This window comes from Lepisosteus oculatus, chromosome 2 (assembly GCF_040954835.1).
Source record: "Lepisosteus oculatus isolate fLepOcu1 chromosome 2, fLepOcu1.hap2, whole genome shotgun sequence".
Taxonomy (NCBI): Eukaryota; Metazoa; Chordata; class Actinopteri; order Semionotiformes; family Lepisosteidae; genus Lepisosteus; species Lepisosteus oculatus.
Window position 1 is genome coordinate 9,358,924 of NC_090697.1, and position 27,074 is coordinate 9,385,997.

The following is a 27,074-nucleotide window of genomic DNA, read 5'->3' on the forward strand; positions in this document are numbered from 1 at the left end:
GTCACTTGGTCCACACTTGGTATACTATATATAATAGACCTTATATTTTAAAAAATAAAACAAGAAAAAATACTATTTTATGTTGATTTTGCCTATACATTCATGGCAGTGCTCAGCTTCTTCTCCTATTGTTGTTAAAAGGAATCTGTATAGTGTTTGGGTTTAGGGAATAATTTCAAAAAGAATAAAATATTATTTCTCAGGTTAAAACCTTCAATGTTACTAACTGAAATTACTGTTTTTAATTTGCATTTTGCCTTTTATCCATCTGTTATATATTCTCACTTAGATTTAGAGTAACTGTATTGGAATTTTTAAAACTCTCCATGGTAGTCATTACAGAGGATATTCAGACAGCTTGCCAAATTACAGTAGATCCATTTTGTTAGTGCACTAATGCAGCTGTTGGAAGAATTACTCCCAGAAAGCAAATAGTCAAAAAGGGTAAAAAGTCCATTAATAATTCTGTGATTAACCATTATTGATTCAGTTGTGAAACATGTGCTGAAATGCTGTAGGAACTCAATGCATACTTTCACTGCTCTTATTAATTATGCAGGGATAACTGATGAGCTTGTTTGAGTCTCATATTATGTAAGGTTGTTAAACCTATAAAAATGTCACACCTAATATTCCTCTTTTGCACTACTAATTACCTCCTGAATAAGCTATGACAAAACAAGTGAAAACATACTGTACATGGTAGAAAAGGAACAAGTAATAGGTTTATTCCATGCTGAAAAGATAAGAATGAAAACACAATGTTTCGGCCTGACACCCGAAGAAGGCCCCAAGGCTGAAACGTTGTGTTTTCTTTCTTTTCTCTTCAGCATGTAATAAACCTATTACTTGTTCCTTTGGAGCCTACGCATGCTGATGCAGCTACCCCCCTGAACTACATAGTAGAAAATGTGTGCTTGTGAGCTTGCGTGTGCTAAGGCAGCATTTTCTGGTTTTAATCACAATGCATCAATGTTACAGTAAAAGAGAATGAATGCACACTAGAATCTTGCTTTGAAGAACAGTAAAAGACGAAGTCATTAGTGAATATTTATTCACTAGACAGCAGTAAACTCTATCAGGGCTACTGTCTCCCAAGGAGAACCAAAAATAGACCTGGATGTGGTCATCCACTAGTAACACTGAGACATTCTTCTTGTCTGCTACAGCTATGGCTATTCAGACAATAGGCCATCATGACAGACCTACAGTATGAACATCTTTCAGAGTGACCATTACCAGGCTTCTCTGCAGATGATTATGGTTGTCCAACTTGATACTGGAAGAGGGTCGTGTTTTTCTCTTGAATCCCATTTCTGTGTTTGGCTTGGCAATTGTAGAAATATTTACTGGAATGTGTGTGTGGGAATAATATTGTTGGGGTGGCAGTAGAGTGAGTGTTTAAGCCAAGTTCAAGAAGGCAGGCTGATGTTGTCAATGTTAGGCGTCTAGCCCAGCTTTGTGCCAAACACAAATTCAGACCTGTGATTGACCTGTTTCTTATAACAGCTCCAACATCAAGATTATCCCTCAAGCGTTAAATACAACAATGCCCCTTCCTGCATGAAAAGAGTAACTAAAAACTTCTCCAACTATGTAGCTGGATCATAATTCTGTCGAGCAAGTGGAACAAGCAGGATATCGGTATATATCAGAACATGCAGTGACATCTCTTTAGTGTGGTCTGGTTCTGATAGCCTTTGCCAAGCAGTTTTTACGCTTGTGTTACTTTTAATAATGGACGAATCTGGTATTTATCACTCCTACAGGGATGCCTGATTTGATTGCACCAATACTATGAATATGTTTCAGTCATGTTAAGAACTTTAAAATAGAAAGTGTTTGCAGCATTTATGTTTTATCTGGACTGTAGTGTAACAACATTCTCTATCACTGTTCTGTCTAATAATATATCATTTACCATACAGTAATGGTAGTTAATAAATTTCTGCATGCTTACCTGAAAATAGATAGATTGATATCATAAAAGCTGAATGTGGTGTATTAAATTAAAATGGCTTTGATAAATTCAGTGAAGAGCGTCAATTTAGGACTTTCCATTTCTGCTAACTTTTATTTTTCTTCCTTTTAATTTTAGCCTCTAGCAGTGGCCAGCAAGAAGTGACTGTAGGTGGGGGAGAGACAACATACTGTTTCAGTGGCCTCTCTCCTGATGCCTTATACAATGCCACAGTCTTTGCCCAGACACCCAACCTTGAAGGACCTGGAGTTAGCGTGAAAGAACGAACCTGTGAGTATTGATCTACAGGTGTCCTTGGTGCTAAAATCATGAGAAACCAAGGGAACAGAAGACTGTGCAGTTAGAACTGACCATGTATCTTGGCACAGTGATATATTTATTGTAATATATATTTAATATATTTACCTTGACATTATAAACAACATTATTCCAGAACTGTATTAACTTACAGCACTAATTAGACCAATAGAAGTCTGAAGAATCTAGACTTTTCCAGTGTAAAACACCAAACAGTACAGCTTATAATTCACTACTTATATTGTAAGTGACAGGGGTTACCATTTATTTCCAACGTAAACTGTCCTAGGAATTATATGTTACTTTAAGACTATGTTACAGAACCTCACATTTCTTATATTTTCTCTGTAGGAAAGGTCTTCATTCTCGATAAGACTTAAATCTCAGATGCTACTTTTTTCTGTGTTTAAGTATAGAATTTGAGAAATCATTGATTAGAAGGAAAAAGACAAAATTACTTTTGGTTAACAATTAGTTAGAAAGTGCTTCTCCATAGACAGTTGAATATACAACCTTTCTTTTCTTATATTCTCGCAGTGGTTAAACCAACTGAAGCTCCAACTCTGCCCCCGACCCCACCTCCTCCTCCCACTATCCCCCCAGCTTGGGAAGGTGAGTAAACAAAACCCATAAAGGCACATTTGTGATCCAAAGTTTAGAAATCTGCTTTTGTCATTGACTCTCAACAGCCTATCAACAAATAGTCCTAAATTAGTTAATGATGTGACATGAACAATCTGTATTCTAGTATTTGCTATGTACCTGTAGTGCATGCGACAAGAATACTTTAAAAACCACCATTTGGTAAATATATTTTCTAACCATACAGCCAGGTAGAAAACACCCTGCATGTGACAAAATATCAATGATCCAAGATAAAACTCACATGCTTTTGAAACTCTGCAATTGAAGTGGTCAAGTCAGATATACAGTACAGTAGGTCAGATCAATATCCAGTTGACTGCATGAGGTGACCAGGCCCACAAATTCCTGTCTCGGTACATAAAGAAAGCTGCATTTACTTAGCCATGGAGACTACATGTAATGTATGTTAGCCTTGAAGGTGTTTCTACAAATCCTAAGAATTATTTATACAATTTCTGTGCCAAGTGCAATAATGGGTTCTCTCAAAAGAAATGATTTTCCTTGTGTGTTATAGGTTAACGTGCCTCAGCATATGTTAACATACACTGGAGATCACAAACAAAATGTTGTGCGCTATTCAGCAAGCATTTTGTTCTCTTTTTTCCGAGCAAAATCTATTAAAATGCTTTTATTTTCTAGACCTTCTGGTCTCCAAATGTTGTTTCTGAGCAATTCTGATCAATTAAACTGATAAATGCAGAGCATAAAGTGGGTTTGCTTGTGAAATTTCAAGAGGCAGGGGAGTGCTGTGTGTGATTATCATGGCTTTGTTAATGTAACTGCTCAGCCCAAGCCAGCTGTGCCATCTTTTTTTGTGAATTTGGTTGTTGTTCTGCTCTAGTTTGCAAAGGTGCCAAGGCTGATCTTGTGTTCTTGATTGATGGATCATGGAGTATTGGTGATGACAACTTCAATAAAGTCCTGCAGTTTGTTTTCAACACCATTGGAGCCTTTGATGTGATCAGCCCAGCTGGAATGCAGGTGTGTCTCTCTGTTCAGGAGTGGGGGGGGGAATCTGTCTTCTGTTCTGCTTATAAAACAATATGGTGCAACTTAAAAGAGCATTAAAGAGCACCAGACATACTAATGATTGGTATTTTCAATGGAATTGTCTCAACTCACACTTTGCTTAACCTCTCTACACAGGTTTCCTTCGTGCAGTACAGTGATGATGCAAAGACTGAATTTAAACTTAACACTTATAATAACAAGGGAATGGTTTTGTCAGCCCTTCAGCTTGTCCGTTACAGAGGAGGCAATACCAGAACAGGTACAACACATGCTTATTACTTCTTTTTCACGGTAACTAAAAATATTATCAAAAGGAAAATCTCATTTAAGCTTCATATGTTTTCTTACCATTGATGAATATTTAGAAGATCTTGGGTTAATGTCTTAAAAATAGTTTCAGAATTAGTCAAATTGAAAACTTTTTAATCAATTAAGACATTTTGGCTTGAAATCTGGTTCAGTCCCACTTTTGCTTTTATTTTGCACACAGTGCAAACCTCACTCAATCATCAGACTTGTACTACATTTTTTTGGATAAAACAAAAACAGTGGTAGACTTGTGAAAAGTAAAGCAAGTGTAACAGTATGAAATTAAAAGTGTCCACCTATACAGGATATTATAGCTAGAAGTATTGACCTTTTCCTGACTTCATCCTATTCCCTTTTCAAAATTCACAGCTTTTATTTTCTTTCATTTTTAAACCTGTGACTTTTGCTTTCATTTCGTTCCTTAGGTGTAGCTCTGAAATACATTGCTGAGAAAGTTCTAACTCCAGAGAATGGAATGAGAAAGAATGTACCAAAGGTGCTAGTCGTTGTCACAGATGGCCGCTCACAAGATGAAGTTAAGAAGACTGCCCCTGCATTACAGCATGCAGGTAAGTAGAAAAAGTACTTCCTGGAAATATTAAAGAGAAAATTTAGTAGATACAGTGCATACAATTAAGAAGAGTCTTTGAAAGCTGTGAAACAGCTTTTCAGATGTTATTTTTATAGCCTTCACTTTTACCAAGAATAGGAATGCGTTCCTTGAATTGGTTGTTTTCAGTTGAGTAGTAATTGTTTGGCATTGAGATAGATCCTTTTAGCACAAACAGAGGGTGCAACAGAATCTCACAGATGTTCCCAACTGGCACTGATTTCATTGAAGGAATTGCTTCCAGTCTCGAAAATAGGTGTCTTGGATGACTTGTATATTCTTCATATTCGTAAGAGTTCGTACGGACAAAATGGCCGTTCAGATGTAGAAAATTAGCTAAATACAAATGATACTGCTTCCACATTTGAGTGAAATGCGTGTGTTTTCATTACAGGGTACAGTGTTTTCGTTATTGGTGTTGCGGATGTGGATTATGCAGAGTTACAGAACATCGGTAGTAAGCCAAGCGACCGTCATGTCTTCGTGGTGGATGACTTTGACGCCTTTGAGAAGATTCAGGATAATCTTATTACTTTCATCTGTGAGACGGCAACCTCAAGTAAGCTCTCTTTTTCATACTTCGAGTAAGGTTTTTCCCTTTTGATATGATGTTACCCATACGCAGATGTGGTGCAAACTATGCCATTTAGAACACCCAGCTCTTAAATCTAAACGTATTTGTGTTGTAGGTACCTGCAAAACAAAAACTACTTTCATAACCAGCTTAAAATTGTTTCTTTATTTACATTTTGAAAACAAAAATGCGTTTCTTGATTTTTCAGCTTGTCCTTTGATATATCTCAATGGATACACCTCACCCGGTAAGACTATTACTTCTTATTAATCATCTCAAGTGTGAAGTGTAACAGTGTAGCTGTCATTATGAGGGAGTTTTGGTTTGGGCCTATAATTGCACAACTGTCATTATGATAGAGTTTTGGTTGGTTGGTTGAGGGATCTGGAGACCAGATTAAGGTTTAGTGGTTTAAAGGTTATGGTTATCGTTTAGGGTTAAGAACATAACTTCCCACAGGAGACAGTAGAGTTCGGTGTTACCGAAGTTTTGATTGTCCAGACCTGGAGTTAGCGGAACTCTAGGTTGTGGTTGGCAGATTTTGAGTTATGGTTTTCAAGAGCAGAGAAGAGCCAGGATTGTACAAGAAACATCCAACCGCAGGTCAGCTAAAACTCCTTTTTGGAGGAAAGAACTGTGGGATGTGACTAGCCAGGGAAAAGATGCCATGGAGCTCACGCCACAAACTCGACTATAATGAAATAAATGAAATGGGGATAAATACGTTTCTGCATTGATTTATCTCGCCTATGAAATTTTATAGGTTTCCGAATGCTTGAGGCATTCAACTTGACAGAGAAGACTTTTGCCTCTGTAAAAGGAGTATCTATGGAGCCAGGATCTTTCAACAGTTTTATAGCCTACAGACTCCACAAAAATGCACACCTCACACAGCCAACAAAGTAAGTAAAAATAAGTAATTTTGGAATATTAGAGATTAATGTTTGGTGTAATATTGTTTAACGTCAGTAATTATTTTTAATGACTTTTCAAACCAAGAAAATTTCAATTCCCTGTGCTCACATTATCATGATTTTAGTCCTGGCTTGTTTATTATTTTAGATTGTACAATGCGAGCCAAAAACAGATTTTGATGTGACATTAAATTAATTAAAGTGCATTTGCTGCATATGAATCAATTTGTTCTTCCGTAGTGAGGTTAGAGAGGCACCTAAGAGGCACAAGATGCAATTTATTAGCTCTACTTAAATATTTTCAGGCTATATTTAGGTATGAGAAATGCTGGTGTTATGACTTCTTAGTGTAAACCACACTTAGAATATTTTTTCATAATGGTCCTTAAGTTTATACATGAGACTACGAGTACTAGGAAACATTTTTTTTACAGTTATTGCAAATCAGAAATATATCTCCAATAAGTGCATGTTCCTTAAGGTTATTTTAGTACCAGCAGTCATGGGAATGTTAATGACATGAATTAATGCATATTTTATTTACACAGTTGGTTGCACCATGAGATACATTTAAAATACATGCACTTATAAGATTTAAAACACATGCACTTATAAGAGAAGACACAAGACAAATCCAAGTACTTTAAGTGATGGAGTCTGCTTGTAAAATGATTTGATATTATCTTCATATGACTATCTGTAACTGTATCTGCTCATCGGTTGACGAGTTTAAAACCTTTCCTATTTTGTCTAGTCTTCCATAATTTACCCCTGTTTAAATCTTTCTTGACCTACCTACTTTAAGTGAGTGTAATGCGTCGAAATGCATCTAAATTCATGTGACCTGCCATAGTTTTCACCACAGTTCATAAAATATATCACTATACAGTATGACCACACTTGTATTTTCTTCTTATAAAAATATCCTTCCCTTTAACGAGCTGTTACCTGTTAAAATATTAAATGACAGCAGAAATTCCTTTGAAAATGGATATAAATGCTGCAATAAAAAATCCATTTGGCCCATCAGGAGCTTTCAGTGGATTTGACAGACGTGTCTTGTTTTTTCACAGAGAGGTTCACCCAGAAGGGTTGCCACATGCTTACACCATCATCCTGACATTGCGTCTCCTCCCAGACTCACCTTCTGAAGCTTTCGACATCTGGCAGATTGCAGATAAAAGCAACAAACCTGAAGTTGGGATCACGATGGATCGTAAGGAACATTTTTTTTGGGATGGATAATAGGAGTAGCTGTCTAGCAGCTGTAGTTGAACTGAGGTTTTGCTGACTTTCCCATGATGAAGTGGCTTTAATAAGCTCCAGATCTCAGTACTGCATTGATCTTTTGATTATTACACAACAGCTTAGGCCTCAGAACAGAAACATAAATTTGAATACTACTGCTGTCACTAAAATGGAGATTTTTTGTTTTCTGCAGAGTTGACATTGTCTATCTGCTTGGCAGCATGTTAAATGTTCATTTCTGTGCTTTTCCCATCCAGGCTTTCTAGTTTATAAGCTTTGCGTGACATCTCCTTTAATGTATTGTTGAAGAGTTACATAAAATGCTTTTTCTTTCCTTTAGCTTCCAGCAGAACACTATCATTCTACAACAAGGATACTAGGGGAGAGATTCAGAAGGTGACATTTGACAATGATGAAGTTAAGAAGATCTTTCATGGAAGCTTCCACAAGGTACAGTAAATGATGTTTAATTTGCAGTTTCTGTGCAAATGATTTAGGGACTTTTATTTAAACCTTTCCCTAAAAAATAAGTAATTATCTTTGCTAAACTGTGTGCAAAGTTAAGAGTTCTGTGAAGTAATATTTTAACAAATTAAAATTCTGAACCTAGTGATATAGTATCAGCATTCAGAGACTGACGTTGTAATTAAACTGCAAATTACTATTTTAATGTCTGTTGGATCATGAAATCCATTGTTCAAAATATGCAATCCTAGTAATGAGCAGAAAAGAGAGGCACAGTCAACATAAGTTTCCCAGATGGAGATTTTGCTTCAGGAATTTCCTTGGCATCAATGAAAAAACATCTTTTAAATTAAAATTTTATGCTGTGTACATAGATTTTCAAAGGGATTTAATAAAATACCTAATAAAAGATAAGCTAATTTAAAGAAGTAAAAGGAGCTTTTTGTAGATGGCAGTGCAGATGAACACAACAACAGAACCTGTTCTTGAGCAGTGCCTTGTAGAGTACAAGGATGCTGTAGGGGGTCTTTGCCCTTAGACATACATGGAAGGTTAAGGTCTATAAATATGCTTGGTAACGTCTGAGTTTTGTGAAGGTAGTACGAATATCTTACATTCTCCAGGCTGTGTGATGAAATCCAAAAATGAGATTACAAGCACAGGTTAATTCATGATAAATTAAGTTTAATATTACAAAAAGTGTAAAATGTTGCATGATGGGAGCAAAATAGTTGTAAGAGTAAAACAAAAAGATGTTGGAGAAGTTGATAGATATCAGTGGGGAAAAAAGAGTTTTGTGTTGTAATATGTATACTTTTAGAGATGTAGACGTGGACCTGGAGACCTTTAGTATCTTCTGGGTTGGGTTCCAGACCTCAAGTTATTGAATACTTAAAACTAAATAGAAAGCAAGTTAATCAGGTCTTTCATCATTGATAAAATATACATTTAAAACTGGTAAGATTGAGATTCTTCAGAATCAGAGATAGTGGATTTGGAACAGCAATTTTCGGAAGACTAGATGTATTATCTCGAACCCCGGACAGTCTTGGAAAACCTGTAAAGGACTTTTAGAATTTGGCTGTTTTCTGTTTTTGGAATAATGTTTTGGATTCTGCGGACAATGTCTTCAGAAGAGCATTTAGATCTTTAAAAAATTGTTCAAGGAACAATTCTAAAAGACAAAGATAGGTGGATAGGTTAAAAGCTTGTTCAGTTTGATTTTTGTACAATTAGTTGATTTCAATTTTATGTAACAAATCACATAAACGTTCAGTACTTTTCACTGTTTTTTTAATGAACAGTGTGGTCCACATTGCAGCTCTGGCATCTGGCACTGTTTTCCATCTGCCTTCAACATTGAACTAAAATATATTCTAGGTTAGTGTAATGTGGAACAGTGATTCTCAACCTAAACCAGTATAATGGACCCACCAATGAGTTTAAAACATATTTTCCTAGCTGTCATAGGATTTTCATCTTCAGGGAACAAGAAAAAATTCTATAGCATGCATAAGATGAATTTCTCCATAGAACTGGAAACTCAAGATGAAAGTCCACAGCACTTATAGTTGAAGCAGGATTTATGTTGTTCATTATGACTATAGCATTAGCATAAATTCTGGTTTTAGACGTATACATGAATTAAAGTAGAACAAAACCATAAACAATGCCAATGGTGTGCTAATCTAAACCATTATTTAAGGGTGAAAGATCACAAGAAATCATTATGCTGAAGTTATGCTGTGAAGATTTTATGCATTTTAAATCAAAAAGCTTCTTTCTGTTTTTGGATTTCACACTAAAAAAGTATTATTATTTTTGCTTAGGATGGCTACAATGAAAACTGTTGTTTAACTCACAATAGCAATGAATTTCTCATCTGGCTAGTGACCCTACAAACTGCATTTGCCTGTATATTCCAGCAGAAACCACCACAGATTAATGTATGATGCTGTTAAGGTCCTCTTATTGAGCAGGCACTTACAGAAGGCAGGGCATACAAGAAGTTCACTGGTGGCAGGAAGATGTTCAGGGACAATGTGATCCTTTCTTTCATTGAAGCATGCCATTGCCAAATAGGAAAATGTGCCCCATTGTGTATATTTTGCTGAGATGTGTGTGTTTTGTTTGAATAACATAACTTATGGGGTATGGGACTCACTTGACCTATGGCCTTGTGTGCAGTCAGTCCAGACATAATGTTATACCAGAACAAGCTAAATTATACACTGCCATGTTCTTCTAATAATTTGTTTAGAATAAATAATGACATTATGCAACATAACAAGAAAGCAGTTTTTGGATTATCATATGTATCTGCCTTCTACTGCACGTTTTGCACAAATTAATACTTTAAATCACATTCTTTTTGAAGTGTATAAAATGATGAATCAGCTGTGTGATTCCTTATCTCTTTCTGAGGAAGCACAGCAGTGTTTTTGTGTAAATCATAACCCAGACAAGAATCACATTTCTGCTTTGAAGGTCTCACTTTATTGCAGTGCCAAAGTGTTTTAGGCCTTGTAGGAGTGTCAGACCAGCCTGCAATGTAATATCTAAGGAAGTCAGGTTTTGTTTTGTTTCACTTAAATCTAAAATGAGTGAGAAGGCTTAGGGTAAATCCAGTAGAATAATAAGATAAGAGTACAAGGGCACTTGTATGAAAATCGATTGCAATATCAAATGACAAAGTTTCAGAAGGCCGTCAGCTCTTTTATTAAGGCAGTGAAAAAGTTCATGAAAGGTAACTGACTGTAAACAAGAAAACAAATGACATAGTCCATGGGCAGTTATGTCCCCAACTTTCATGGGAACCAATAAGGTGCTTCAATGAGAATATTAAAAAAAATGGAAAAGCTGGCATGTTAGCTTGGAAAATGTTGGGTCACTGCTATAGCTATTAAACAATTGCATCAGAAAACCTTTGGAATGCCAGCTGAGCTTTTTTCTTCTTTATTTGGCTGTGTTGCAAGTTTGCTGCTCAGATTCTGGCTAAGGTCTGTATTGCTTTGCTTCTAGTAGTTGACCACAGGGAATTCTAGTAGTTGCTCAGAGGGAGGTAGTTCTTGTGGTTTGCCTCATAGCACAGTAGTTAATGTGGTGTATCAGCATGGTGCACTCATTTGTAGTTCAGTAAAGATACTCAGCAGGGCCTTGCCAGACACTCTGTAAGTGCCAGAATTCAGTGCAAATGCTTTGTTCCATATCAATGTCAGGAATGGCATTTGTACTTGGCTGCAGTAACATAATTGACCCTTCAATATGCAAAAGTTTTCCCTCACAGTAGGTTAAATGACAGCAACATTGTTTATCTTTAGGCTGTTGGATGCTTCATTTTTAATGGGATGATGCTGTCTTTCATTTACAACCATTGTTACTTTAAAATGTTGTTTAAAAGAATATCATTCATGTAAACACACGAAAGAAGAGACTTTGAATCCCATTTTATTTAAATGTGTTGCCTGTTTCAGTACTGAAGCTGCAGGTTTAAAAACAAATTTCAAAATTCATATTTTCCAGTCTGTAAGCTCCATGTTATCAGTTTTCATTAATCATATTAAGGAACAGAGTCTTATTTAAAAAAAATATTAGCATATTGATGATTTGTATTGTTTTATATATGGTTAGACGGAATATCGTGTAGGTGCTTTTATGTATTTATTTGTTTATTCCATAAAATAACAATTTCTATTTTCCCTGGAATAGTTAAACAGTTAAAATAAAACCTTGATACTGTTGACTTGGCAGTACCAGAACATGTGGGAAAAAACTTAAGGATGAATTTAATAGTCCTACATAAATTCTCAGGGGATTAAAGGATTGTCAGTGTTTAGGACCTTTAAAGGAGACATAACGGGCACTTTGCTCATGAGCCAACATCTTCCTTTCAAAGGGACAAATACATGTGTGACTAGGTGGAGGCAGTTGTGTGCTAAATTAAACTCTGAAAACTGTTTTTAAGTTATGAAGTTGAAACTCCTTGCCATGTTAGGAACTCTAAATGCTCTGTGAAAGCAGCAAGAGTTGGTTTACCACTCATACTTTCCATTAGCAGTGTAGTTGGTGCCAGTATTCGTACAAACTAAGAAGCAATGGGAAAACCTGTTATATTAAACCTCCTTCGGTAACTGTGGAGTTTGTTCCTTTAACAAGTGTAATTGCAGACATACAGGTTTCTTTCATTGGTATTTAATTCTTATTTTCTATAGATAAATAGGCATCAAACCATTAAAAATCTATTTAAGTGTTTAAAGTGTTTATTTTCTCCTGTAAATCTGCAATAATCTTTATATATCAATAATCTGCCGAAAGTCGTTAAAATATGCATCACCACACATTGCTGGACAAAAGCAATCAAGGCAAGGGGTTCTGATTTACACAAAACACCAGCAAGAGACTTGAATAAAATGAACAAAAATGCTTCCACATATTTAACATATTCACAGTTCTCTGTTTTTGATAAGGACAAAATGCATATCTTATTCTTTTGTCCACAATTATTAACAATCACATGCTTTGCATGACAAAGACGTATTCAGAACAAGGCAGAGGTAATTGTTTAAGAGTGTTAATAATCTTTGTCAAGATTTGTCTTTTTAATTGAAAGTGGCACACAGTCATACTCCCACTAAACAGTCTTTTCAGTTATTTTTTCCCCAACTGAAAAATTGAATGGAGCTTGAAATGGTCTTGAGCATTTTTTTAATGTCTGATATCAGTTATTCTCCTGTGTTGTCTTTCAGTGCACTCTTAAATTAATGACATTCATTCTTAGGAGGTGAACTTGCAACCTTTTGATTTAACTGCAGTCAAAACTAGAGACATAGCAAAGCCTGGCCCCAAGGCCCAGCCAAGAATAATAAAATGGAGGCAGATAAAATCTGGAAATGGAAATGTGTCAACAGAGAATAGAACAAGACAGAATTAGAAATAAAATCATATGCAGAGTGTTTTGGTATACACATGGGTAAGAGAAACACCAACAAGTGTAAGACGAGACGTTTCAAACAAAATACTGTAGGTTCACCTACATTAGGGGTTTCCCTCAGTGGCAGAAAAATGATAAGATGTGTTTCTAGTCCAGGTTTCTGCGTGTACTGGGTGTTCCCCTTGCAATTTTTGTTTTGCTTTACAGCTTTTTTGCCGTCCGGGAAAGAGTTCCTCCTTGTTTTGCTGAATGAATCAGAACTCGGAAATGTAATGCTTATACAGACATTTGCAAAAAGCGAATCCCAAAACCTGTTGGCCCCTGAGTAACTCCTCCAGCTGCACTGCCTATTAGTCCGTCAGTGGTTTCCCCAGAGGTGGTGACAGTTAATACATTGTGTATCTATTTTTCCTAATATTGTCTTCATCTTTAATTTGCTTGGACTCTGAAATACAGTATGTGAGCATTGTTTTCCATTCTCTCTTGCAAAGGCTGATAGAGGTGCACCCTGACCGAAAATGTGCTTTTTTTCTCAGTCATGTGGTATACACATTTTCCTCCTTGCTTAACAAATATAGGATCCCATAGTGTGAGGCCAACACAGAAATGCAGCTGACAGGAGGCCATGCAGCATGGCACATCTTACTTGCTTGGAGGCTTGTTGCTTGTTGTGATCAGCATATTGAATGATCCCACAGGGCCAGTTTCAACCACATGACTCAGGAATTGGTTCCACATGCCCCTTTTGTAAAGACGTGTCTCCAGTTTTCTATCTTGAATGGCGTTGTTGCAGATCTTGAAGAAGTGTGGTGACTTGATCAATGTCTGTCAGTGTTTTCAATAGGTGAATCAAGTCCCCACATAACCTATGTTCCACGCTATAAATATTCAAGTTACAGACTGTCTGGGTATTTCCTTTAGGCCCTGCGGTAGTGTGGCTACTCTCCTTTGTACTGCCTTAGAGAAGCAATATCTTTCTTCTAGTGTGGTGACCAAAGCTGAACATGGCTGTGGTCTAATTCTGGCAGGGACTCTGTAGAGCTATACTAGTCACACATGTAATCTTTTGTACTTGCCACATTAAGTATAGATAGATAAGACTTTATTGATCCGGAAGCGAAATTGAGGTGTTACAATTATTTGTATAATTTGTCAGGTGTGTGTCCTGTCTTGAATTTTGCATATGCATGGTCTCTTATTATTGGCCAGAAGCACTCTAGTTAAACAGCTTTTGAAAACATTATTGCTAGGAAATTAAGACAATTTTAACAAGCAATTTGCTCTGATGCTTTATTTAGCATTATTATGCATTTTCTAATAGTTTTTCTAATAGAGGAGTTTTCACACCTCATTTCTTCTAATGTTTAGTGAAACACATTCATGAGTCTTAAACTCAGGAAATGTAAACCATTGGCATCTAATGTTCTGGAACAGTGGGGAGGGCAAACATTTCTCTGGTGACATGTTGTGATATACAAGAACTGGATTTTCGCATATGCATTATACTGTAGAAAAGATCATGTAATAAATGAAGTTTTCTAATATAAGTATAGCACACAGAATCAAGAATTGCTTCTTTAACATGAAGTTCAAATAGCTTTTAATTTCCGGAGTAAATCAAGTCATGGTTTGTGAAATTCATGAATTGTTGCTTTCACATTAGATTCAATAGATTGTTATTTTCCAAGTAAATCAAATCATACTTTCTTAACAAGTTGCAGAAAGAAAAAAAAAGTTGTACTGGCTTGACGTCCCTAAGCCCCGAAATCTGCAATACTGTCACCTCAAACACATAATTAATTTAAATTCCGCACTAGCTAAACAAGCTGATGTTAACCAGGTAGAGTTTACAGTAGCTACTGTAAGCTAATACATTTTTATTGCTAGCTATCCTTGTGTTGTTTGCCAGTTAATATTTCAGCTAACGGGACACATTTTGCCTGTGCTAATGAAATTATTACAAAGTAATACCATTTGGCTGAACCATGCCTCTCGTTGCTCTGCTCGCCTGTTAAGTTCACAAACTACGCCTAGTGCAATGTCAGATGGGAGGTAAGGCCCATAGTAAGTTTAGAAGTTTTCTCTTCTTCACCAACCCACCTAGATAATTACAGCAGGGGTCACAGTTCATGCTAGGGCAGAAGAGGGCTTGATTGCCAGTTGTTTACAAAGATTAGCTTTCATGGCTCATATATTTATCATGGTATTTATAATTTAAAAAAATAAGACAGAAACTTTGGATCATGGCAATAGTTAGAGGAAAATCTGGCACAGGAATATTTTTCACTCCCTCTGCTTTAAAAGTAGGTGTGTGGGTCATGGCTACATTTTCCCTAAGGCTAAAATGCCAAGTGTAAATTACTTATTAATGTTTATCGTCTTTGCAACTAATGTTGCCAAACCCTAGGGATACCTGTCCCTTTACTTCAGATGTAAGCCAAACATTGTGTTTTGTTACCAAGGAAATTGAATGTAACACCACCAGAGGTGGTTGCCAAAGCCTGTGGCTCATTCCATGAGTGCATTACTTGTTATATTGAAGAATGAAATCTCACAATCTCGCAGTTCTTTCCAAGTCTGTCTAACTGTAGCTTAAACTGCATGTTAGTAGGGGTAAGTGGGGTAGAATTGTATTATTGATGGCAAACCACAAAATGACTTCATTTGAATATGTGGTATGGCAGTTCTGGACAGGAATCAATAAAGTTCAATATACAGTATTAAGATCTCTTGGATCTTGGATTGCGGAAATATTTACACATTTATTGTTTACCACAGTCATACCCCTTACAGGCCACAAACAGGTTTGAGTAGCTAGTTTGAGTTTACACCAGTTCCATGTACAAAAGCTAGTACTTGAATTCTCCAGTTTGTCATTTCTGACTGAAACTAAAGATAGAAAATGTATTAAATATAGTATTGCTCTGTTGTAAGTTACACATACATCAGTTTATATCTGTAAAGCCTTTACCCCAGGTCATCGTTAATGATTTTAAAATGTGGATATTCTTTTTTGATCTGCTTTCAGAATTGCATTTTCAGATAATGAAACCAGGAGGATACAGCACATCAGCATCAAGTCATTTCTTGTTCCTGTCTGCCAGACTAGATTTGCCAATGATTTGCGGAGTGACAGGATAAATGCATGAGAAATATTTTTGCTCTGGAAAAAACATTTATATCCTCCATCCAAAATCCTCTCTTTGCAGCTTCACATTGCTGTTTCCCCCAAGAATGTTAAATTGCATGTGGACTGCCAGGAAGTGGCGGAGAAAGAAATAAAGGAAGCAAACAACATCACGCTGGATGGCTATGAAGTTCTTGGCAAATTGGTGAAGTCCAGGGGTACACGAGGGGATTCGGCAACAGTGAGTAAAGGCCACATCACTATAAAATACAACAGCGGCTCAAACTCAGCATAAAAGTTGTATTTTATTACAGCAGTTAGTTTGTGTTTAAACGTTGATGTTTTCCCAGTTGGCATACAATTAAACTAAGACTATACAATTCAATTTATGTTAATTCTGGTGAGTTGTGACCCTGTAAACTTGGTGCAGGTCATTCATCATCCGAAGCCTTGTGGGTCCTCCATGTGAATTCGTGTTTTTGTTTTTAAGTACAAATGCTATATCAAAGACATATGTAACATCGGGTTTCGTTTTGTTGTGCAGTTCCAGCTCCAGATGTTCGATATTGTTTGCAGCTTAGGCTGGACGAGCAGAGACAGATGCTGTGACCTGCCGTCAACGGTAAGATTAACGTTGGCGTGTGTCCTTGCAGAGAAAATCATTGAGCTATCCACTCTGTTATCATCTGACAGACAGCCTGGTGTGGAAGTATTACTAAGCTATTGTGACTGTGTGAAGTGTCTGTCAGTGTTTCTGATTGAGATTTGAACGTCAGTGTAGAAGAACTATCCTTCTTATGCAGATATCCACAAATTAGATTCTCTGCCTTTTATTTTTTCATTTGCATGGAACTTTCCTGTGAGACTCGTGGAACTCACTGTATATTACTGTAAGGGCAGAATTATTCATTGATTTACACGCAGTGCAATGATTCCAAATTGTTTCCTTTAGTTTTTTAGTTTTGTCAAATTCTGATCAAATAGAAATTGAATGACTCCAGAAGCAGACCCCTTGCAATTATCTGTAGCGCTTTAATTATTTGACTTTTTTAGTTTTACAAAATATAAGCAGATGCACGACTGATGCAACTGCATAAAAGAAAACCGATATCCCTAAGGAGATACATTTTATGGAAAAATTAAAGCTTCTGCAATTAAAAGGTTTATTACAGGATGTTTCACAGGAACATATGGCCAGTAATTAATGTCTTCACTGTTGCCTTTTTCAAAACCTCAGTTAAAACTACACAACTTTTTTGTGTGTACAGGTGTCAGATTGTGTTTAAAACAAATCTGATTAAAAAAGTCTCTGGTGTTGTCTAATGTGACAGTTTCAGAAATATTTTCAGAGGTATTTTTCTATTGATATGCTATATGAAAGACATATGTAACATCGGGTTTCGTTTTGTTTGAATAATTTCAGTGTTTGACAGTGTGTAATGGCAAACCCCTTTGTGAATGGTGTGAATAAATTAATTAAGAAATAAGGACACTGTCAAAAGCATACTTATAGTTCTATTATTTAATGTATTTAGACATTTGGCTTTAATTTTGGAGTTTCACATTTGAAATCCCTTGTAATATATCCACTCACTCATACAGTAATAAATCCTGTCATTGTTGATAGCTTTCATAGTCAAATGTTCACTTTTAAGCCACTAGATTTTCTGATTAATCAAGCATTGCGTGCTCTCTTCAAAGAGGGTCCAATTTTAGCCCTTGAACAGATGAAATGAACAGATTTCAACCTGCCAGGGGAAAACACCACTTAATAAGTTAAGGTGATTTCTTCTGGTTGCATTTTTACCACTTAAAAGCCAAAAAAGCCAATCACCCTTATATGATTTTGCAGTGGATGTATATTCGCATGGTTCCTGCGTGATCTGTCTATAGAACCCATTGAGGGCTCAGTATATTTACATCATAAATAAATATCTTGCCCATCACATTTCAGTCTTGCACATTATTACATTTGCTTAATGGTATTGGAAAAGCACAATATCTTCAAGGATTTTTTTTTCCTGTGATTTTTTTTTCCTTTTCTGGAAAAAAAAGCAAATGTGGTTGCAGAGTTCCAACATTGCTCAAGTCAGTTGTGCAACTCGGTTTCAGATAATGCATCGTTTGAAAAATGCGCTGTCCTCTTGAATTTTCAGAGAGATGAGGCGAAATGCCCCGCTCTTCCTCATGCCTGCACATGTGCTCAGGATAGCATTGGTCCACCGGGGCCTCCTGGACCTACGGTAAACACATCTCCCCTCGTCTCACATCTGTACCCGTCTCATTGTTCAGTGAGCCTCTGTGCTGTTGTGGGAGAGGCGATTGCAACACCCTTGTTCGAAGTAAACATACAAGCACAGTCCTAATAAGTGTGATGTAAATTATGTGGAGGAGATTAAAGGTCAGTGTTTTCAGCATTCTTTGGTGAAGACATGTTTAAAAATTAAGCTTGATTTGATACTGTACTGTTTTTTAACTGGTGAGATATTGTGACTTGAGAAGTGTGAGACTGTGGCGTGAATTTCTTCTTTTGCCTAATTGCTTAATTGAAATCCTTTTCCTTACAGGGCAGCCCTGGCAACAAAGGTCCTCGAGGTGAAAGAGGAGAAACGGGCCCAGCTGTAAGTTAACTTATTGACCCGGGACGGATACGTTAAACGGGGTTTTAGAATCGGGGGTTCTCAGTTTTGTCCATCCTCGACCCTTGCTTCCAGAATAGACTCGGGAAATCTGAGAAAGGAGTCCTTACGCTTTCCGGTCATGGATGGAAGATGATGTTGACTTTCCATTTCAATGATTGAATCCATGTTCAGTCAGTTTATCTAACAACAGTTTATTGTGGGCCACCATCAGTATATTTTATTCCTGCAAAAGAAGATACAGTAGGGTGTCAGAAAAGTAAGAAAGTGAAACAAAGTGCATTTCTTGCTGGGATATGTAATTCTCTCTCACATTCTGAACACATGATCCACTGAAGAAACATGTAAATTCCTAACACAATTGAATCGAAACTTGTTTCATTTTGGCAGGGTCCAATTGGACCGCGGGGTGAACTAGGCTTACCTGGCCCTATGGGACTTCCAGGCCCGCAGGGACCCAACGGATTGTCCATTCCTGGAGAACCTGTAAGTCTTGTAGTAGAAAATCTCTTTTGGACGTTATCTACACATATGTGTTTAATTTCACCGTCTGCATTGTGTATTTCCATCAGTTATTATGTTACTTCAGTATCTCAAACTTTTGTCCTCAACAAAAGCCCCCTGTAGCTGAAGTTATGTTACCCATTTACAGTATTTCAAATTTACTGGCTAACTGTGGGTGACAGCCTGTCTTCCAGCATTCCTCCATGTCTGGATTATATAGGTGGGAGAGAGGTTTAAATCAGTTTAACAGAGGAACATGAATCATCTCTGCCATCTAAGACTCTGTGTTCTCAGAACGAGTTCAAAAACCCTGTGCAGTTGATAAATAAGGGAACGTGAACCTTCTGCTTCTGTGGAGTTCTTAGCAGATTTCTGAAATGATAAAACTGAAATATTTTATGCTGCAGCAGAACATCTAAAAGGCTCCTGGGCCAGGGTTAAAAAAGTTTTAATTTCAATTTCTATAGTCTTTTGTGTCAATTTGCTTGCATCCTTTGTTAAAAGATACACGGTGGTGTTTCAGCATTTATAGTTTCAAAATGTTACATTATAATATATTAATATGCAGGTATTCAAACCATATTCAACCATATTCAACCACAGAAAAAATATTTTTGAATATTGTGGAAGTTTTACATTAAGATTTCATAGCAAGAGTATATCGGATCATTACTGGAGAAGCATGAGGTCAATGATACAGATTGTTACCATTGTCATATCGATACCCTTTACACCGATAAAAAAAACATTGCTTTCAATAGATACACAGAGGGCTGGTACCCACAAGCTGTACTTTTCTGATTACCGCAGTCAACCCAGCTGTATAACTGGGTATCAGTGTGCTCTGAATGCTCTTAAGAGTAAAGAAACCAGAGTGAGCTCCAGCCCCATGAACCAATGGAGCTTATGAATGATTTTAACAGAATATCTACAGCCTACATCTTAAGGAAACATAACCTATTACAATTGTCTAATTGTTTCTCTTTTAAGGGCCGCCCTGGACCAAAAGGTGACCCTGGTGATTCAGGACTACCTGGGCGCCAAGTAAGCTCTGCTTTCAATTACAGCTTGTACTGTGTTGTTTCAAAGGAAACTGAAGATAGTCCTTAGTGTGCAATACTAGCTACTGGTTTGGAAACATTCCACTTGGCAAGCTTAAGACACTATTCCATAGGGGAAAGAATCATGAGTAGCTAAAACTACAAGTAAGTTATATTTATTTATATCTGTTTCCATCAAATTGTACTGTTAATGTATCATTCACATTTTAGTTATTACTTTAATTGAGCGACTAGGGGCAAATATAAAATTAAGGAATGCAACTAGATGGTGGGAAGATCATGCACAAGATCAGGTTACTTGGAACTGGGACTGTTTTTTTCTACCTTTTGCAAGTTGATTTTTAAAAAAAAATAAAAATTCTACAGTGGAAATCTGAATGCATGTTAGGGGAAGCAGGGTATATGGTTATATGCCAGGCATTGAGTAAATAGCCTTTGTTGCTAATTAGTAGAATTAGTCACGTCCAGAAAATAAATATATAAACGTGAGAGTTGGAACCTGTAAACAGGAAGGGATTTTAACTAGATCAGAAAGAACCATTGTTACTGTTATACACTGTATATATATTGATATGCTATCATTCATTTAATATGGACCTTGTGCTAGACCAGTTGACTCAGACTGTGGACAGTGAGCAAACAAAACTATGCCTATCCTAACCAAGAAGAAATCATGAGGATGGATTGTTCCTCAAAGTAAAAAGCAGCACCAGCTGTTCAGCTCAGGACGCAAGAAACCCTGGGTTGATGCAGTGGTGTAGCGATAGCTTTGATGCCATGGATGTGCACCTCCTAATAACATCAAAACCCAGTTTGGAAAACATCTGGGAGTTCCTGCTAGGCCATGGGTACAGTTAAGGTGTCATGTGATTAGGGTTTGGTTGGATTGAAGGATTGGATTAAGGTAATGATTCAAAAACAGGAGAAGTTGATGAAATTTTTATAAGAATTAGGGTCAGGGTTAAGGACAGGCCTGACGTTTAAGATACAAATTAGGTTTAAAGTAAGGGTCTGGGTGAAAGAAGATATCAAGTGTTTTGCTTTTGGCTGAGCTTCCCGAGCAACTCAAATGATAAAAACATATGCTTGAGCACTAGCTGAGCTCTACAAACACTGAACACGTGTTTGAGCCTGAGTCCGGTCACTAGCACTGTGTCTGTAATTCCCCAAGATGCAATACATAATTAGCCAAGCACCACAGAGGGCAGAGTGGGATTAGTTGGCCAGGGCTCTTTTAGCTCTTAGCTGGCCTCCCAGGCACTTGCCGGCTACTGGTGCCGTCAGTGAGGGAAGTGGCTCTCCTCCAGTTGGTACTGCACCTCCTGTGTGGGGACGTGCTGCCTATGATGTGTTATAAGATGAGCAGCTCAAAGGTGGGTTTTCCGTGTGGTCACAGGGTTCTTGGCTGCGGGTCAAGATGCCAAAAACACACACATACACAATCAGCTGTTCCAAATCGTTCTTGTAAAGAAAAGTTATTATAATAGCAGAAAACACCAGCGCCTTTGAGTAAAATGTGCATGCTTGTAACTTTGTAACTTGTGTGGGTATGTACCTTTGCATGTACTGTAGGTCGTAGGTACAAAAGTATCTTTGTAGCATAGGTTATGAATGCAAAATAATCTGGTCCTTATAACTGTTGTCTGGCTGCTTTCCTAGGGACCTCCAGGATCACCTGGCCCGATAGGTCCTGTTGGTCCAATTGGTGGAAGGGTGAGTTACGCTTTTCTCAGTATATGCTACAGTATGTAGTATTTTCAGAACCGCGAAATCACTTGTTTTCTGTATGAACCAGTTTGTGCTTTTTACTATTTCTAGATTTCTCCTGAAAAAGCAATCTTATTTAGGAAAGAATTTTTAGATCATACGTACGGTAGTTAGTTTATTGTCCCCATGTGAGAAGTAATAAGGATACCTGATATGCTGCTGCATTTTACTTTTTGGGTGGTCTTCTCCTGGCTGAAACTGAGGAAATGAAGAACTTGCCATTAACTTAATGAATGTGATTAGCACTACAACATGCTTCAGGTTATCAGAAGGAACATGAGAAGGCTTCTAAAATGAAAGAAATAGCAAGCAATTCCAGAAGAACTGAAACTGCCTTTAGAGAATTTGAGTGTTCAGCACTTGTAGTATGGTATGAAAATATAACAGAGCAAAAAAATTTATTTGTATTTATAAAGCATCTTTCCAAACCTAAGGCCGCTGATAATTCCACATCTTTAAATGTCTATGTACACTAATGATGTGCTCAATATTATAAGAATGGCAATTAAAATCAGTATAGATTCATCCAGTGATTAGTGTTTATGTCCTCAGTAAGAAACATTGATACTTCATCAGTTTTCATCAAATCTAATTAAAACTGTATTATGTTTTTTTTTAATACAGTTATATACCTAGTTAGATGTATAAATCTAACTGTTCTCCTAAGGATAGCTGTGAACATAAATATTTAAATGAGTGTTCTCCCCTGTGATAAAACAATTCCATAAATTTAGCAGATGTACATAATGTGCTAAACAGATTGCTTTTAACTCCTTTTCTTTGACATTTTATTGAGTTCTTCAATCATTTAGTTTTTATTTTATTTACATTTTCCTTATAGGGACCCCCAGGAAAAGAAGGACCTGCAGGACCCAGGGGTCCTCCTGGACCAATGGTATGTATTTTTGTAAGGCAAAGTACTTTAATCTAAGGAGATTAATTCTATTGAGAGAGCTGTCGGTTTAAAACATCTGTACACATTCATTTCACACCACCAGCATTAAGCCTGAATATCAATGTCTATTTTACTAGCTTGCATAGCCTTGGGCCAGTTTAGTTCTAATCCCCAAATTGTAAATCGATGATGGATTCACAAAAAAAACAGAAACACCAGGGGGAAATGCAGGACACCAAGGCTTCAAGTGTGGCTCATGTTAATTAGGCAAAATTAGGCAAATACTATCTCACCATGCCTAGGTGTCTAATAGGTGTATATAGTCATGGTTGTGTATACTGTAATTAAGGCTAGGATTGCTACAAGAAGAGACCTCAGTGACATTGAAAGAGAGGTAATTGTTCAGGCCCATGTGGCAGAAGCTTTAGTGACCAAAACTGTTCAACATTTTATATGCAGCAAGGATGAAGGTGATGTCAATGTGGAACCACAAGGAAAGTTATCATCTGCCAAGGGTAAATAGTGGGTAGAAGCACATGCTCCAGAATTGTGATGTCCGTGCATAAGTTCATGGCAAAACTGGCGAGCTACTGCAGAATTTTGTTTAATCAAAAATGGTTCCCGAAAACTCCACAGAACAGGATAACATTGTCGGGTTGCAGTACAAAACCGCTCATCACACTTGGCACTGCACGTTTACTTGTCCAGGGGTGCAAAGAGCACAGATGGTGGGCTACCAAGCATCAGAGAAATGTGAAGGCACACAATTTAATGACCTCTGCTATGAATGGGTGTACTTGAGTTGGCAACTTTACATTTTTTGTTATGTACTATAATAGTGACCCCTGTGACTTACTGGGTGTTAGTGAGCTTGCCCGTGATCCTTCAGTCAGTACCAACTCTTCTGTTGGCACATAAGTCTGATAACTCTCACTACAGTATACAGTATGTACATTTTCTGAAAGAAAGTATACAGTTGCCATTGTTTCTTTATTGGTAAAAGGCTTTTTTGTTTCCAGCCGTAAGCAGTGTTCACTATATGGAATTTTGAAATCCATTTCTGGAGTAGACACGACCCCATAGTCTATTTTGCAGTCAGTATCGCCAATTTGATCAGCCCAGGTCATTTTTAAATATCACTTAAGAGAGACCATAAGACAGAGACACAATTTTTTATCTACTTTTGTCCTGCCAACATCAAGAATATAAAGCCATTTTATTTGCTGTATAGGGAGCACCAGGGACTCCTGGAATGCCTGGACAAACTGGACAACCAGGGAAACCAGGAGACACAGGACAACGGGTAAGTGTATCTTTCATTATTATGTCAAATAAGAATGGTTTAACTCAATCTTTCAGTTTAACATAAAATATTTAGGTGCAGTGAAACATTTGCCAATACAACTAACTATCTTGGAAACTAGACATTTAAGGAGCCAATGGAAATGTCATATAATCTGGTTCTAAATTAAAAACATGCTAAGCGTGAGCATAGCTATTTCTACTGATTGATTTTTAAGATGTAGAAATTATGACTTTGAACATTTTTTCTGTGTTGCAAAAGATTTAGTGTTTTTCTATATTTCATTTTGTTACATTTGAGTACTTTATCTTAGAAGATAAATGCGGCCTCCAAGAATCTGCCAAGATGTCATGTCTTGTCGTTCTCTTTCCTCTTCTTCACGAAGGGTGGATTGCAAACTATAGCGCTTTGGTGTCAACAAAAGAATAGATACAGGCCTTTTCTTGATAATGTCTAGACTTGAAAACATCTGATTGGTTACACAAATCAGTGGTGAATGGTAATCTGAGAGCTGGTTTACTCCACCATCAATGTGCAGCCAGTTCTGTACTGTGCCTAAGAGTTTTCCGACAGTTGGCATAGCCAAAATTTGAACGGACATTTTCTTGGCTGCTGGAATCATGCAGTAAAAAGCCTCCCTAGGAAAACTTCATGCTCCGGAAATGTTTTAGAAACAAATCATTTGCCACTTACTGCAGGATTTGAAACAAAACTAAAAAACTAGCATGACATGTCCTGTTATGCTGGTACCAAGGTACCAAATTGTAGGGTAATTATTAACTTTTATACCTGATTAGGGTAATATTGCTACAGCTATGTCATAGGGAGTGTATTAATAATATGTTTGTTTAAACTGACAGGGGGGCAGGAAGTTGGTGGTATATTTTACATTCACATGATCCCTTGAAATAATGGTTAATATCTTCTTGGGATCTTGAATGCTCTTTTTGACAACAATATCATCATCTTTAGACATAGCAATTCTGAAATACTCCATTTTTTTTTGCTTACAATTTCTCATTTTGTTTCAAAACTTTCCAGGCAAGCAATTGTACATAGCAGGGAAATATGCCAATTTCCACAATTAAGGGAAATTAAATAGATATCATATTGTGTCTTAAGTTGAGATTTTATCCCAAATGATTCATGGTAAAAAGACACATGCCATTTGCTGCAGTGCAAAATTAAATATATAGGTAGTGAAGTTTACAAAAATCCCAACGTTTATGTCTGTTTTGCACAGTGAAATGCAACATGGGTAGCACAGCTACAGTACCTCACAACTCCGGTGTCCTGGGTTTGATCTGAGCCTCAGGCATCTGTATACTGTATGAGGTGTTTGCTATTTTTCACTGCATTTTCAAGATATTCTGGTTAGGTTTGATTGGCTAAGTTGTCACTTCCACCATTGTGCTTCAATGGATTAGCATCCCTTCTAGAGGTAAAGCAGTTGTGTTATCACAGTGCCCTGCTTCTGAGATAGGCTGTAGGTTGTTGCAGTCCTGTCTATGATGAGACAGTTTTCTAATACCGAAGTTTGAATGTATCTGCAGACAACCCATTATACATAGCCTGGAAAAACTAAATAACAAATGTCCAGTTATGGGACTGAGTGGCTCAGGTGGTCTGACCCTTGTACTAATATTGCTGAGGTTTTGGGCTGGTTTCCTGCTTGTTCCTTATGAGAAAAGGAACTTGCAACTGGATTTATTTTGTACCAGTCAATAGAGTGGATTGTCTTTTGAAAGGATTAGGACCCAGTGGTTGTGGAACATAAATGCCTGTCCAATCCTACAAAAAAAAACAAAATCAGTTTAGTAACTGCAGGTTCTGAACAAAAGCAAGAGCTCTACATCCTTAAAGGATTGGTATAAGAGGCAGTAAAACGATGATCTCCAACTCCTTCCTTGGAGATCCCCAGTCCTTCAGCTTTTTTACTTCAATACATGTTCAACAAGTGGCTCAAGAGCACAGATTAAGACAATAACAGGTTAAATTTACTAATGAAGAGCTTGATTTATTTGAAATAAGGAGATTGGCTCTAAAGGGTAGGGATAGAAAGCCCATTCATAGAGGAGTAGTTTTCAGCTTTAAGGAAGCTAACCATAGAAGGAATTTGCAAAAGGGAAAATTAAGCAAACAATAGAAACAGGGCTAAATGTTAAAAACTGTGACATAACTCATAAATTCACATTGGAACCCCATGTGCATTCCTAGATTGTTTAGTCTATTTTATTTTATTGGTGTCTCTGCTTATACTGTATTTGTGTGATGTTCTCTCAAGATATTAGTGACCTTTAATAGCAATTTAGTCCACCTCCAATGGTGATTTCAGCCGCAGTGTTTCAAAGCACCAGCTCTGCTAGATGTTCACAATTGGGCATGTTGCTATGAGGCCACATGGTGGTATTCTCACAAGATGTGAAATTTCCCTTCTTTCACTTTGCTTCTCTGACTTCTTGAAACCTCAAGTGCACTTCCATTTGTTTGCACCAGCTGCCTTTGAGGGCTTGATGTGTCTGAATTGACACGTTTGTCAGTTCTGCAGTTTCCATCATTAAAGTTCCTATGGCACTTTTTGAAAGAGTAGAAGTGTTAACCTCGGTGTCCTGGCGCAATTCTTGTCTGGGTCTGTACGATTTGGCCTTTTTAAATTTCCGCATTAATTCACTTGTTGAAACAATTTCTCACCACTCCCCTTGATCTGCTGTGTAATGTGGCTGCTTCATCCAATTTGGATAGAATTTGCTACATTAATGCAAGTGTTTACAGAGTTAATTTATGTATCAGTGCA

General features: G+C 37.1%; 1 protein-coding gene across 3 annotated transcripts in view; it reads left to right on the top strand.

The window, feature by feature from the left end:
* Positions 1 to 27,074, top strand: part of col12a1b (collagen, type XII, alpha 1b) — a 93,123-nt gene that overhangs the window by 60,093 nt on the left and 5,956 nt on the right. For all 3 annotated transcript variants that reach the window (XM_069196705.1, XM_069196706.1, XM_069196715.1), the window contains exons 42-60: positions 2,099 to 2,251; positions 2,816 to 2,890; positions 3,765 to 3,904; positions 4,070 to 4,193; positions 4,669 to 4,812; positions 5,248 to 5,412; positions 5,636 to 5,674; positions 6,191 to 6,329; positions 7,415 to 7,557; positions 7,930 to 8,039; positions 16,194 to 16,352; positions 16,656 to 16,733; positions 18,268 to 18,354; positions 18,679 to 18,732; positions 19,141 to 19,236; positions 20,245 to 20,298; positions 21,975 to 22,028; positions 22,924 to 22,977; positions 24,209 to 24,280. In XM_069196705.1, coding sequence (XP_069052806.1) covers positions 2,099 to 2,251; positions 2,816 to 2,890; positions 3,765 to 3,904; positions 4,070 to 4,193; positions 4,669 to 4,812; positions 5,248 to 5,412; positions 5,636 to 5,674; positions 6,191 to 6,329; positions 7,415 to 7,557; positions 7,930 to 8,039; positions 16,194 to 16,352; positions 16,656 to 16,733; positions 18,268 to 18,354; positions 18,679 to 18,732; positions 19,141 to 19,236; positions 20,245 to 20,298; positions 21,975 to 22,028; positions 22,924 to 22,977; positions 24,209 to 24,280 — 1,940 coding nt within the window. The remainder of the gene's footprint in view (positions 1 to 2,098; positions 2,252 to 2,815; positions 2,891 to 3,764; positions 3,905 to 4,069; positions 4,194 to 4,668; positions 4,813 to 5,247; positions 5,413 to 5,635; positions 5,675 to 6,190; positions 6,330 to 7,414; positions 7,558 to 7,929; positions 8,040 to 16,193; positions 16,353 to 16,655; positions 16,734 to 18,267; positions 18,355 to 18,678; positions 18,733 to 19,140; positions 19,237 to 20,244; positions 20,299 to 21,974; positions 22,029 to 22,923; positions 22,978 to 24,208; positions 24,281 to 27,074) is intronic.